This window comes from Pungitius pungitius, chromosome 12 (assembly GCF_949316345.1).
Source record: "Pungitius pungitius chromosome 12, fPunPun2.1, whole genome shotgun sequence".
Taxonomy (NCBI): Eukaryota; Metazoa; Chordata; class Actinopteri; order Perciformes; family Gasterosteidae; genus Pungitius; species Pungitius pungitius.
Genome location: NC_084911.1, coordinates 10,071,983 through 10,085,128, shown reverse-complemented (window position 1 = coordinate 10,085,128; position 13,146 = coordinate 10,071,983). Strand labels below are relative to the sequence as shown.

Below are 13,146 nucleotides of genomic sequence, written 5' to 3'. Positions count from 1 at the left end.
TTTCCTATTAGACAAACATTAAAAAAAATCATTCTCTTCTCCCGAACTAGTTTTATTAAAATATTCCACAACAACACTGCAATGAAAATGTTAATTCTGAAAATAGCTAAACTTATACAACACCTGAAATAGATCCATGTTATCAGTAATGTCACGCCCGGCTATGCCGTGCTGGGTGTGCTCACTCCCTTCATGTAGAGAATATGGTTGGGCCGTCTCTCCCCTCCCAATCTGAAGGGGGAGCTGTGGAATCCTGGCCCATCTGACAGCAGCTGATGGGCGGGACTGTTTAAGAGGATCGCCTGCCAATGCCGCTGGCTCTCTCTCTCTCTGGACCCCTCCCGACTCGACTCTACTCGGCTCTGGGCTGTGCGTCGCTGCTCGGTCGTCCAGGACGGCAGCAGCACTTTTTGCTCTTCTTTGCTTTTCCTTTCAGGACGCCTAGGTTACACTTTGCAGATTCGCACTACACCTTTTGGTTTCTCATTTACTGATTACACACCTTTATTAATGAAAGTTATGATTTCGTCATAGGAAATGACGTTTTGAATAAACTATAATTTGATTGAACTAAACAACTGTGTGGTCTCCCCTATGTCACTGCTACTGCGAGCCAGGTAGTCGTGACATATGGGGGCTCGTCCGAACCGTTTAAGTCCTGAGTGGTAGACGAACCTACTATAATTCGCAGTTCTGTGTAGGCTTAGTTGCGTGGGTAGAGTTACGTCATTGGTTCACATTTTGATGAATAAAACGTACTGTCGATCAGCTGATAGTAGTAGTAGTATAATCAGCTGACATGCGTTGTTTGGTTATGGGGAGTTCCGCGTCGATTGTTTAGTTCACGAGTTGAAAGTTATTTTAGTACCGTGATCGCTAAAATTACTTGTTTGATAATGGCAAAAGTTGGGAGGATTTATGCAGATTAGAAAGATGTAACCACATATTGTTTACGGAGTTTGAAGGGCGAAGTGTGTTTGTAAGGAGACTTGTGTTGCAGGGTGGCACTAAACGGAGCCTGTTTTATCCCCATTTAGTGCGCTTCGGCGTTGTGGGTTTAGGTTGCGGGTCACTGAAGTCCGGACGAGGGCACCGCCGTGGAGCACCGGCTGAATTGACTTTTGTCGGGACAGTACGATTCCATCGGTATTGGTGAGTAAATTAGCCTTGTTCTTGGACTTAGTGTGAAGATAGGGGAATAGGTAGAGGGTAAATGTTTAGGGGGAAACTCCGGTGTTGTCCTGTAACATGAGCTTTCCGTTTCGCTCGATTTAGTCCGTGTGGTTGTTTGGTAACCCGAAGAACGTCAGAGTTTTTGTTTGTTTGGCTAGATGTGTGGCTAGTAGAGTTAATGTATATAGATCATAGCCTGGTTGGATGGTTGATGGGTGACTTATCATTTAAGTTGAAATAATGAGTGCACTTGATACGTTTTTGGCTGCTCCTTCAGTGGCTTTGCTTGCGGCGTTGAACATTAAACAGTTGAATAGTGTGGCTAAGCATTATGAGATTGATGTAACACTACCGAAGGGAGCTAAGAAGCAGGAGCTGCTTGACCTGGATCGTGTGAGTTTGGTAAATAAGAACGTGCTACCGGACGAGAAAGGGCCAGAGCGCGGTGGTCAGGAAGCATCGGATTCAGACAGTGAGCTGGGTTCAGACAGTGAGCTTACTTTGAAAAAATCCAGCGTATTAACATTTGAACAGCAAGTAAAATTGTTAAATCTGAAACACGAATTGCAAGAAAAACGAGAGACGTTGAAATTGGAGCGAGAATTTGAAAGGAAAAAATTTGACAATGAATTAGCTCAAAGAAAGCTTGATAACGAATTGGACTGTATAAGAATAGAAGCTGCACAGAAAGACAAAGATCGTGAGTTGGAATGGGGAAAGCTTAAAAATTTAGAGCATGAACGTGAAATTGAGCGTACTAGGCTGCAACTAGCAGCTGAAGGCAAACTTGGGAAACCGCAGCAGTCAGGTTTGGGCGCTATGATCAAGTTCTTGCCTAAATTTAATGAGCAGGATCCAGATGTGTTTTTTTCGTTATTTGAGAATATTGCTACTGAGCAAAATTGGAGTGACGAGGATAAAATTGTACTGTTACAAACCACTTTAGTTGGCCGTGCTCAGAAGGCATTTGTGGCTTTACCGTCTTCTGAAAAGGGGGTCTATCAGTGCGTTAAGGCAGCAGTCTTAAAATGCTATGAGTTAATCCCTGAGGCTTATAGACAGCGCTTTCGATCATGGAAAAAATCGGACAAGCAAACTTACGCTGAATGGGCGAGGGAATTGACCAGTTTTTATCAACGTTGGCTTACAGCTGAACAGGTGGACTCGTTTGAGGAGTTGTGTGATCTTATGATTTTAGAACAACTAAAGAACACTGTGCCTGATCGAATAGCCACTTATATTAGCGAACATAAAGTGAAAACAGCAACCGAAGCCGCGGTTCTTGCCGATAATTTTTCTCTCATTCACAAAACTCCAGTTCGTGATTTTAGTTTGCGTCCAAACACGAACTACAAAGAACGTCGCTATAGTCGGGTTAATACGGACGCATCCGTGTTTTCCACTTCACTGGCACGTGGTAAACCATCAGATTTCGATCTTAAAACAGACTGTAATTATTGTTTTGGGAAAAATCATTGGAAAAAAAATTGTCCGGCGTTGTTGGAGCGTAACAGGGGGAAGGTTGAAGGAGGAAAAGTTGGCCTTTGCGCTTCTTCTGTTCCGGCGATACGCTCAGAGAGGAAAACTAAGAAAGTCCCAGCAAAGACATTGGATCGTGCACAATGTACAGTGTCGATTGAAAAAGGGTTGAGCAATGTACAAGGTGATGAGCTTGAATTTCCTGCATCTTGTATAACAGATTATGCACCATTTGTCACAGAGGGATTTGTGGCATTGGTTGGAGACTCGCATCGCGTTCCAGTGAAAATTCTGCGTGATACGGGTGCATCAGAAAGTTTCATCTGTAAATCTGTCTTGCCTTTCTCGTCTCAGTCTGATACAGGAAACTGTGTATTAATACGGGGAATTGGTCTCCAGTCGTTTCCAGTACCACTGCACAAAATTCAGTTATTTTCGGGTTTTGTGAGCGGGGAAGTAACTATTGCTGTTCGTCCTTCTTTACCTATTGAGGGAATTGATCTGATTGTGGGTAATAATTTTGCTCATGACTGTGTTTTTCCTGATCAGGTTTCACCATCTCCGGTGGTTAAGACCGGGCCTTCGTCAGTGGATGAGTCCGATAAGAGTCAAAGAGACTTTCCAGAGGTTTTTACGGCATGCGCTGTGACGCGCGCTATGGCAAATAAGCAGAATGCCAACTCGTCTGAGGTATCGAAGCACATGTCTGCTCATGTGTTTATCCCACAGTTACCAGTACCGTTGTCTCGATGGGACATTGCTGAGGCTCAAAAGAGCGATCAGAGCTTAGTGAAATATTTTGAGTTGACGTCAGATGACAAGTTAGATCGCTGTTATTTTGTGAAGGATGGATTGTTGCTAAGAAGGTGGTCACCTACTCCAGGTATTGATGGGGGAGATCAGATTTTGCAGGTGGTGATGCCTGAGAAGTTTCGGGAAGTGGCACTAAAAACAGCGCATGGGGAAACAGCAGGTCATTTTGGTGTGAAGAAAACATACCAGCAGTTGTTGAAACATTGTTATTGGCCACGGATAAAGAGGGACGTTGCACGGTTTATACGAACGTGTCATGTCTGTCAAATGGCGGGTAAGCAAAATTCTGTCATTAAGCCTGCGCCTTTACAACCCATTGTGTCTGTTGGTAAGCCTTTTGAACATTTGATCATTGACTGTGTGGGCCCTTTACCCCAGTCAAAATCAGGATGTGTTTATCTGTTTACCATCATGTGCCAGGCGACACGATATCCTGCTGCTTATGCTTTGAGGAGCATTACTACAAGGGCTGTGGTGAAAGCATTGTCGCAATTTGTTTCAATATTTGGTCTTCCCAGAGTGATCCAAAGCGATCGGGGTTCAAATTTTACATCAAAAACATTTGCAGCAGCCTTAAAACAGCTGCATATCCAGCATAACTTGAGCAGTGCATACCACGCACAAAGTCAAGGAGTGTTGGAGAGGTTCCACGCCACCCTTAAGTCTCTATTACGGGCTTACTGCATAGAGATGAAACGCGACTGGGAGGAGGGTCTACCATGGCTAATGTGGGCGGCTAGAGCAGTGGTGCAAGAAAGCACAGGTTTTAGTCCCAACGAACTAGTATTTGGTCACAAGGTTCGTACCCCATTGTCTGTGTGGTCAAGTGATATGGAGTCATTTGAACCACCTAAGAGTTTGTCTAGTTATGTGTATGGTTTCCGACGCAGGTTGCTGGTAGCATGTAAAATGGCAACCGAAAATTTGACTGTCGCTCAAATAAAAATGAAGAGAAATTATGACTGTAAAACAGAAGCTCGTGTCTTTAGCCCAGGGGATCAGGTGGTGGCATTGCTGCCTACACCTGGGTCTCCTTTTGGTGCAAAGTATTCAGGGCCTTACAGTGTGGTTCGAAAAGTGTCAGAGACTAATTATGTGGTTGCTACGCCTGACCGTAGGCGGGCAACACAGTTATGTCACATCAATTTACTTAAGCCATACTATGCATCGGCACAGTCTCCTAGTGGTAAGAGAAAATCACCTGTGTTAGTTGTGTCAAGCACGTCTGTAGCCGATGCAGAGTTGGAGGATGATGTACAGGGCCCTGACTATTCTATGTTGCATGCTCGTCTCAATAATTCAGAGACGTTGGCCAAATTGGAGGGAAGTTTGGACCATTTGGATTTGCAGCAGCAAGCAGAATTGAAAGCGCTAATCTTTGAATTTTCTTGTCTGTTTGCAGATACTCCCACCTGCACAACTTTAATTGAGCATGACATAGACGTGGGTGATGCTAAGCCAATCCGTCAGAGGTTTTACCGAACTGGTCCTGATAAGCGTAAGAGTCTGGATGATCGTATCCAATATCTTCTTGAGAATGGCCTTGCGGTACAGTCCTACTCGAGCTGGGCTTCGCCCTGCTTATTAGTCAAAAAACCGGATCATACATACAGGTTTTGCACGGACTACAGAAAAGTAAATGGCGTGACAAAACCAGACTCTTACCCACTGCCTAGAATTGAAGATTGTGTTGACCAAGTCGGTGCAGCACGTTATGTGAGCAAGTTTGACTTGCTAAAAGGGTATTACCAGGTTCCACTTACTCCCAGGGCACAAGAGATCTCGGCCTTTATCACGTCGTCGGGACTCTATTCTTATACGAGAATGGCTTTTGGATTGCGCAACGCCCCCTCCAGTTTCCAGCGGCTCATGAATCGAGTCGTTGGGGGACTGGAGGGATGCGCGGTGTATATTGATGATGTTGTCTGTTATTCGGACACCTGGACAGTCCACCTTGCCCGCATACGTTCATTATTTGAGCGTTTGGCGGCTGGAAACCTCACTGTGAACTTAGCAAAGTGCGAGTTCGCCCAAGCTACAGTGGTGTATCTGGGGAAGGTGGTGGGACAGGGGAACGTTCGGCCAGTGAGAGCAAAGGTCCTGGCCATTGACAAATTTTCACGGCCTGTCACTAAGAAAGAATTAATGCGCTTTCTAGGGATGATAGGGTATTACAGGAGTTTTTGCTGTAATTTTTCATCTGTTGTTGCCCCACTAACTAACCTACTGAAGGGTTCAGTTAAATTTGATTGGACTAATGAGTGCCAACGTGCATTCGAAAACGCCAAGTCTCTCCTGAGTTCTGCACCTGTCCTGGCTGCTCCTAGGCTGGAGGAGCCCTTCCAGCTTCAAGTAGATGCCAGCCAGGTAGGGGCAGGTGCCGTCCTCCTTCAAAAGGATGACAATGGAATAGATAGACCAGTTTCCTATTTTTCTCGGAAATTTAATTGTCACCAATTGAACTATTCTACTATCGAAAAGGAGGCCCTGGCCCTCATTTGGGCACTCCAACATTTTGATGTTTATGTTGGTGGTGGGCTACACCCTGTGGTGGTCTTTTCTGATCACAATCCTCTTACTTTCCTGTCTTCTCTTCAGAACACTAACCAGCGCCTCATGCGCTGGGCTCTTTTTCTACAGCCGTATAACTTGTCTATTAGGCACATCAAGGGATCCGAGAACGTCATGGCTGATGCCTTGTCGCGGGCCCTTTATGACTAAGTGGTGTCTATCCCCTCTCCGGTCTGTTTTTTTTTCTCTCCTGTCTCCCAACTTTCCATTCTTAAAGTGCTATCCAGGCGCCAGGATTTGCTGGGTGGAAGGGTGGGGGGGGGGTGGTATATTGGGTGGGCTGAGGGGGGGGGAATGATTTTGGAAATTTATAGTTGTGGCTGTTGTATTAAGAGATAATAAAGAGTTTGGTTTAGTCTAACCTTAGGATCTCTGGGTAAGTAGTTAAACGGGTAAGGGGGTGTAGTCACTTATAGTTTTTGGGTTTAGGTTTAGTTCTCAGTATTGACTAGGGGGTAATGAGTAGAATGTAGTTCTACAGAGTCCCATATGGGTCTCTGTTTTGTGGGGGGAGTGATGTCACGCCCGGCTATGCCGTGCTGGGTGTGCTCACTCCCTTCATGTAGAGAATATGGTTGGGCCGTCTCTCCCCTCCCAATCTGAAGGGGGAGCTGTGGAATCCTGGCCCATCTGACAGCAGCTGATGGGCGGGACTGTTTAAGAGGATCGCCTGCCAATGCCGCTGGCTCTCTCTCTCTCTGGACCCCTCCCGACTCGACTCTACTCGGCTCTGGGCTGTGCGTCGCTGCTCGGTCGTCCAGGACGGCAGCAGCACTTTTTGCTCTTCTTTGCTTTTCCTTTCAGGACGCCTAGGTTACACTTTGCAGATTCGCACTACACCTTTTGGTTTCTCATTTACTGATTACACACCTTTATTAATGAAAGTTATGATTTCGTCATAGGAAATGACGTTTTGAATAAACTATAATTTGATTGAACTAAACAACTGTGTGGTCTCCCCTATGTCACTGCTACTGCGAGCCAGGTAGTCGTGACAGTAATGTATTCATCATTTTAATAATAGTTGATTATAACCCAGGCAACCTCACCACACAGTCTAAAGGACACACCCACTGTCATGCCCGGACCTGAATAGGCTCCTTCATAGATCATAATCCTGCTGATGAGATTCTCTCAGAATAGTTCTACAGAATCATTACCCTATAAACTGCAGATTAAAATTTGTTTATTTTTGCGTGAAATTTGCATTGCCATGTGATAAAACCCCCAATAGAACAATAAAAGGTACTTCTTTAGAGAAGTAACGCAGTTTACTCTATCGGGATCAGACTTCCTGAAGGGCAATACTGGTTTTGTCACTTTCATTTACTGCGAAGCGGTAAAGCAGAAGTTGTTCTTTTACTTTCTCACAAACGATCAGATACCCAGCGGCAGCAGACTTACTCGGGTGAGTTCTCTCGTGTTCTGATGCCTGGTTTTATTTAATTAGTATGCCGTCAAGTATTTTATGTAAACTTTTTGTCCTCGATTTTATTGGCTACACTGCAACTCAAGAATTAAACACTTTCTATTGAAACATTAAAAGAGGGAGTTGGTAATTTGATTAAATCAGAGTGCTGAAGCCTCTTTAAAATCAGATCAATTTAAAAATAAATATTTGCACAGAGAGTAGAGTATAGATGAATAAGGTTTAATATCCATACAGGATGATGAAGATGGCAGGAAGGGTCATGGGCTGCTGTGTAGCTCTGCTCCTCGTCCTGACCACAGCGTCCGCTGCACAGGAAGAGCTCAATTCAATCAACGATCTGAAGAAAATCCCCTTTGGTGAATCTGTGCCCTGGCACAGTCTTCTGCTGCTCTACTGGTTTGCCAACGCAGTTGACATCGATGCAAACAACATCATGAGGCTGACGTTTGACCCAGACAACAGAGATTATGGCTCACATTATTATAGTAACTTTGAAGGAATGCTGGACCCGCTGCCTTGGGATAAGTCATTCAGTTACTACACTATTGGTAGTCTCAATCAAGACCGTTCCATGCAACTTCCTCATTACGTTGTCTGTCCCCCAGCAGTGTATACAGGAGGAAACCGTGACAGAATCATTGTTCGTGTCATGCAGCCAAACACAGGAACGCGAACGATGCAGAGGATAGACCGAGTGTACATCACTCAGCATGTTGATAATCAGGGGGAATATGATCCCAATCACACCTACAGGATCACTACGAACCTCATTAGAGAGATCAGACAGTTTTCTGTCAGACAAAACCAACAGCAGCTTCTGCAGCTGAGGAACCGCTTTGGAAGCGACGCTGATGTTTCCTCCATCAGAAACACATGGGGGGAACATGCTGGACTTGGACTGCTGCTGTGTATCGTGCAAAGCTACACACCAGGATTCTACATGAAACCTCAAAGCCTCTACAGACCAGGAAGCAACTCCACACTGCAAAGCAACTACGGACGTGCAAACATGCAAAATGATGAAGGGTTTTGTGCTTTTGTGATGCGCATTATTCTTGCAGTCTTAGTGGTGTTTTGTGTCTTTGTTGTATTTGCGCTTACAGCACATGGCAAGTAGCTGACGAGAGCTGACGAAGAACAGTAGATAGTGTAAACAGAGGTGAGGTGGTAAAGCCTTTAAAGGGGGATTAGGACCTTGAAGCCAGCAATCTATTTTTGAAAATAAATAAAATTACGATCAAGCAGTACTTGTGAATAAGGGCCAGGAGTATTTCTTAGTTTTGCCTCCTCATATTCAATTTCATTGTTTACTTTACTATGTTTTTGGTGATGAAAATATGTTCTTGATACATCGTCTGGTGATGTGATAATGAATTCCTTCAATTCCCGACATGATGGTTCGAGTATCTTTAGAGTATTCTGCTCTTCTGCACAGAGGCACATGGTGTTCTGGGTCCTCTGATAATAAAGATGTTTGTGCGTCAATGTTCATAATCTTGCCGTGCCAGAGATGATCGTCTACATCCGAGGGCGACTACCAGCACTTGGGTTTTGTCCAGAGGGTCACCCGGTTTTATCATGTTTATCTTGCCAACTATACATTTCTGCCTTGACGATGAAAACCTTTGAGTAGGCCTGGCGCATGACTTGTACGTGTGTCAATTCAGTCTCCTGTTTGCAAACATTAAATATCCTGTTTTGATTTTACACCGGTGTCGAGTGAGAATTTTTCTAACAGACGGTCACAGCTTTTAACTAAATTCTATTTCATTAATAACTAAACACGATTTTAACCAAGCAAAATCATTCTTTGTATATTATAGAGGATCATGCATGGTCATTACGCTTCCAGATTCATTCAGGCAACACTGAAACGCTTCAGCAAGCTTAATCTAATAGAAAAGTCTCCTTCCTGTACCTACAGGAGATACAAAGAAGGTAATTACTCAGAAAACTGACTCAACGGTCTGGTAACAGCATCGGTTATTGATAATATTTTACCTTTAAAAAAATAAGTATTTCAACAATGGAGTATTTAAAAAAAATGTTATAAATGAAGAAACGTTTGTTAGCCACTTTCATTCATTCACTCTCGAGAACACATCTAAAGCCAAAACAGCTTTATTATGCAACTTTCTGTCAATAGAAGCAACATTGTGATTTACCAGTTTCATTTTCAAGGAAACGGTAACCAAAAGGGAGCTGAACAGCCCCACCCACCCACCCCCACACATCCACACTCTCACACACACACACACACACACACACACACACTAGAGGGGGAACAGCAGCAGACAAATGCAGGTGAGCACTCTTTAATCTATGATCATGTTTTATTGCCATGGGTTTCATGATCCTATTTGGCTATAGATTTCTTTATGTCCAGGTGAAGACCAAACCTTTCAGTGCAACAGTTGCAGCTTCAGGTAGTTTGCAGGTGTGGAGACTGTCCCAGTTTATTGGTCCAGGAGTATAAGACTCAGACTTCACTAAAGGCTCAAGTGATTTATGTACTAATCATGACAGATCGTAAATAGTCTTTGTTGTAAATTGGTACAAAGTACAAGGAAAGCCTAAGGGGTGGGGCCAGGTTAGTTTTAGGGTTGTCTTTTTAACTGACGTCAAATTTATAAATATATACATATTTATAACATTGTAACATTTAAAAAAGAGCAGGTTTCTCTGTATATTTGGCACAAAAATTGGACCCTTATCACGCAAGCCAAAGGACACAGTCATGTGACAGAGAACCAGGGGACTGCTGAGAAGTAACGGAGTATTAACCAGACTTCCTGAAACCAAGAGCAAGGCTGGTTTTGCAGTTTCATTTACGGCGAAGCAATAACCTAGAAGTTGTTACATACTCTCACAAACGCTCAGATACCCGGCGGCAGCAGACTTATTCAGGTGAGTTCTCTTACTCAGATGTTCTGATTGAGAGTTTTGCATTAATAGGTATTTTTAGTGAGCGTGATATCATTGTTACACAAAAACCCAAAGAGGAAACACTGTTGAAACATTAAAAAGGGGAATTATACAATAACTTGGGGATATTCACTTAATTTGATTAAATCAGGGTGCTAAAGTCTAAAGTTTAACATTAGATGAACTTACAAAAACGTATTTTCACAAAATGGGAACAGTTTATTCCTTTGTGATACTGTTTACTTTTTAGTATGAGCATGAGGAACAACAACAAACCTGTTTAATCGTCTAAAGGCAACCGGATTGATCAAATCAAATCACAAATTTGGTGCGCCACAAGTTACAGATATATGTATATAGCATGAATTAAGAAAGTATAGATGAAAAGTGAGAAATAGCTTTAATATATGTGTATTTGTGTGCACAGGTTGATGAAGATGGCCGGAAGCATCGTGAGCTGCTGTGTAGCTCTGCTCCTCGTTCTGACCTCCGTGTCAGCTGCACAGACGAAGCTTAAATCAATCACTGATTTGAAGAAAATCAACTTTGCGCAATCTGTGCCCAAGCACAGTCTTTTGCTGCTCTACTGGTTTGCCAACACAGTTGACATTGACAACAACAACATCGTATCGCTGACCTTTGACCCAAACGCAGGGGATTATGGCTCACATCATTATGGTAACTTTGAAAGACTGCTGGACCCGCTGCCTTGGGGAAACGTATACTACACTATTGGTAATCTCAACCAAGAAACCTCCATACCACTTCCTGCTTATGTAGTCCGCCCCCCAGCAAGAGAGTACGTTGGAAGCAACAGGGACAGAATCATAGTTCGTGTGCGGGGGCAAAACACACTAGGGCTAGATCTGCAGAGGATAGAGCAGGTCTACATCACACAGCATTATGTCACTTCAGAGAACCTGGGAACCGCGTATGATCCGCTTCACACCTACAGGATCACCACCAACTTCTTGAGGGAGATCAGACAGTTTTCCGTTGGACAAAACCAACAGCAACTGTTGCAACTCAGAAACAACTTTGGAAGCAACGCTGACGTTTCCTCCATCAGAAACACATGGGGGGACCTCGCTGGCCTCGGACTGCTGCTGTTTATCGTGATCCACGAAAAGTACTCCTTCAAAAGTCCCAACAACAGACCCAAAACCACGAGAAGTCCTCAGAGCAATGCTTCGAAAAGCAACACCAACATCCCGAGAGGTATTCGAAACCAAGGTTATGTTGCAATAGATTTCAATCACTACGAGGACCAAAATCACAGCTGGGCGACTAGGAACAGAGGATCAGGCTTTGACAATAACTCACCTCCCCGGAACAGACGGCGGAGATGCATTTGCATTTGTTGTATTGCCACATTATTCATACTTTTATTGGGTGTTATATTATTTGTTTTGTATAAAACCAAAATGATATGAGAAAAATAATAATGAAGTGAAAATAAGGTGCAAGCCCGAAAAAGCAAAAAAAAAAACTGTATAATAAATGATAATGCAAAAATGTAATGCACAGGTTATAATGCAATGCTAGTCGCTTTGGATAAAAGAGTCATTTAAAAGACATGTAATGTAATAAAGATCATCATAGAACTGTTCAAATATCTGGTTACTTTGTTATGAAAAAAGTATTTGAACAGAGCAAAATGCATTTTATTGTATATTATAATGCAGTGCTTTGATCATTAAGCTCCAGGCTTAAATCAGGCAACAGAGTCATACAAAAACAAAATGTGCCTCCTCCATCCCGGCTTCAAATGGCGCTCAGCTGGTGCACAGGCACAACAGCCTGGAGACAGCTGGAAAGAGATGCATAGTGCACACATTATTTGAGTTCAATAAAATAAGATTCATACCTTATCATTAGACCTTGCACTTATAATTGATCAGTTTGGTACCATTTTAAGAGACTATCAATAGAATGCTTAAAACTATGAATTGCTCAGAATGTGAAGGTTTACCAGTCATGAAAAATGCATTGTTCAATGTACAACTGTTCAATATGTTGGGTTTAAAAATATCAGATCATATAAAATGTGTTGTGTTTATATTACTTCTACAAATAAAATGTTTGTGATAACGAACAAACAAATCTAAACAAATGTCAAACCTTTTTTTTTTGCCGAGATGGACAGTCGATTTGAGTAATGTGATTTTGTATTCTATGCAAGGACGTCATTACATAAAGGGCTGTCAACATGAACGCATTAATCTATGCGATTAATGTGGCCAAGATGAACGCAACAACATTTTGAACGTAGTTAATGTAGCTTTGTCAACTTCCGGTAGTAAACCGGAAGTTGACTGTGGAAACGAAACGGCCGCTAGCTGCAGTCAGTTACATCGGAGAAAGCAAGACGGTAGCTTAAGATAGAGTTTTTTGCATTTGAAGTAAAACAAACTGAGGCACGACATACAGCCGATAACTGAAGAGGAATTACTCCACGTGTCAAACAGAAGGGGGGTGAACAGCAACAGACCACTTAAAGCACCGCTATGCTAAGCTAGCTGCTAGGCTAAACTAGCTGGAAGAGTTGCTAGTTGGACATGTTCTACCCGGTGAAATTCTGCCTCCAAGAAGATCAAATTTGTGTAGTTTTGAGTTTGAAATAACATTAACAATTAAACAGTGTCTAAAATACACGTTTTCTAAAGTGATTGCTCATTACTTGTAAGATTTAGTCTTAAGAAACAAACATTTGTTGAAAACAACATTGTAAGAACAACATTCATTAATCTCCA

The 13,146-nt window shown here is 42.9% G+C and overlaps 2 protein-coding genes across 6 annotated transcripts in view; one reads left to right on the top strand and one right to left on the bottom strand.

Moving 5' to 3' along the window:
• The window catches only part of LOC119220064 (septin-9-like), a 63,239-nt gene that overhangs the window by 20,369 nt on the left and 29,724 nt on the right, over positions 1-13,146 (bottom strand). The window lies entirely within an intron of this gene.
• LOC134102922 (uncharacterized) lies at positions 9,714-12,505 on the top strand. 2 transcript variants are annotated; one of them, XM_062566046.1, is made up of 2 exons: positions 9,714-9,772; positions 10,821-12,504. In XM_062566046.1, the coding sequence occupies exon 2, from the start codon at positions 10,825-10,827 to the stop codon at positions 11,824-11,826; it is 1,002 nt and encodes a 333-aa protein (XP_062422030.1). In that variant the 5' UTR covers positions 9,714-9,772; positions 10,821-10,824; the 3' UTR covers positions 11,827-12,504. The 2 variants fall into 2 exon arrangements, with proteins under 2 accessions (XP_062422030.1, XP_062422031.1); XM_062566047.1 differs by lacking the exon at positions 9,714-9,772 and adding an exon at positions 9,813-10,375 and having other exon boundaries at positions 10,821-12,505.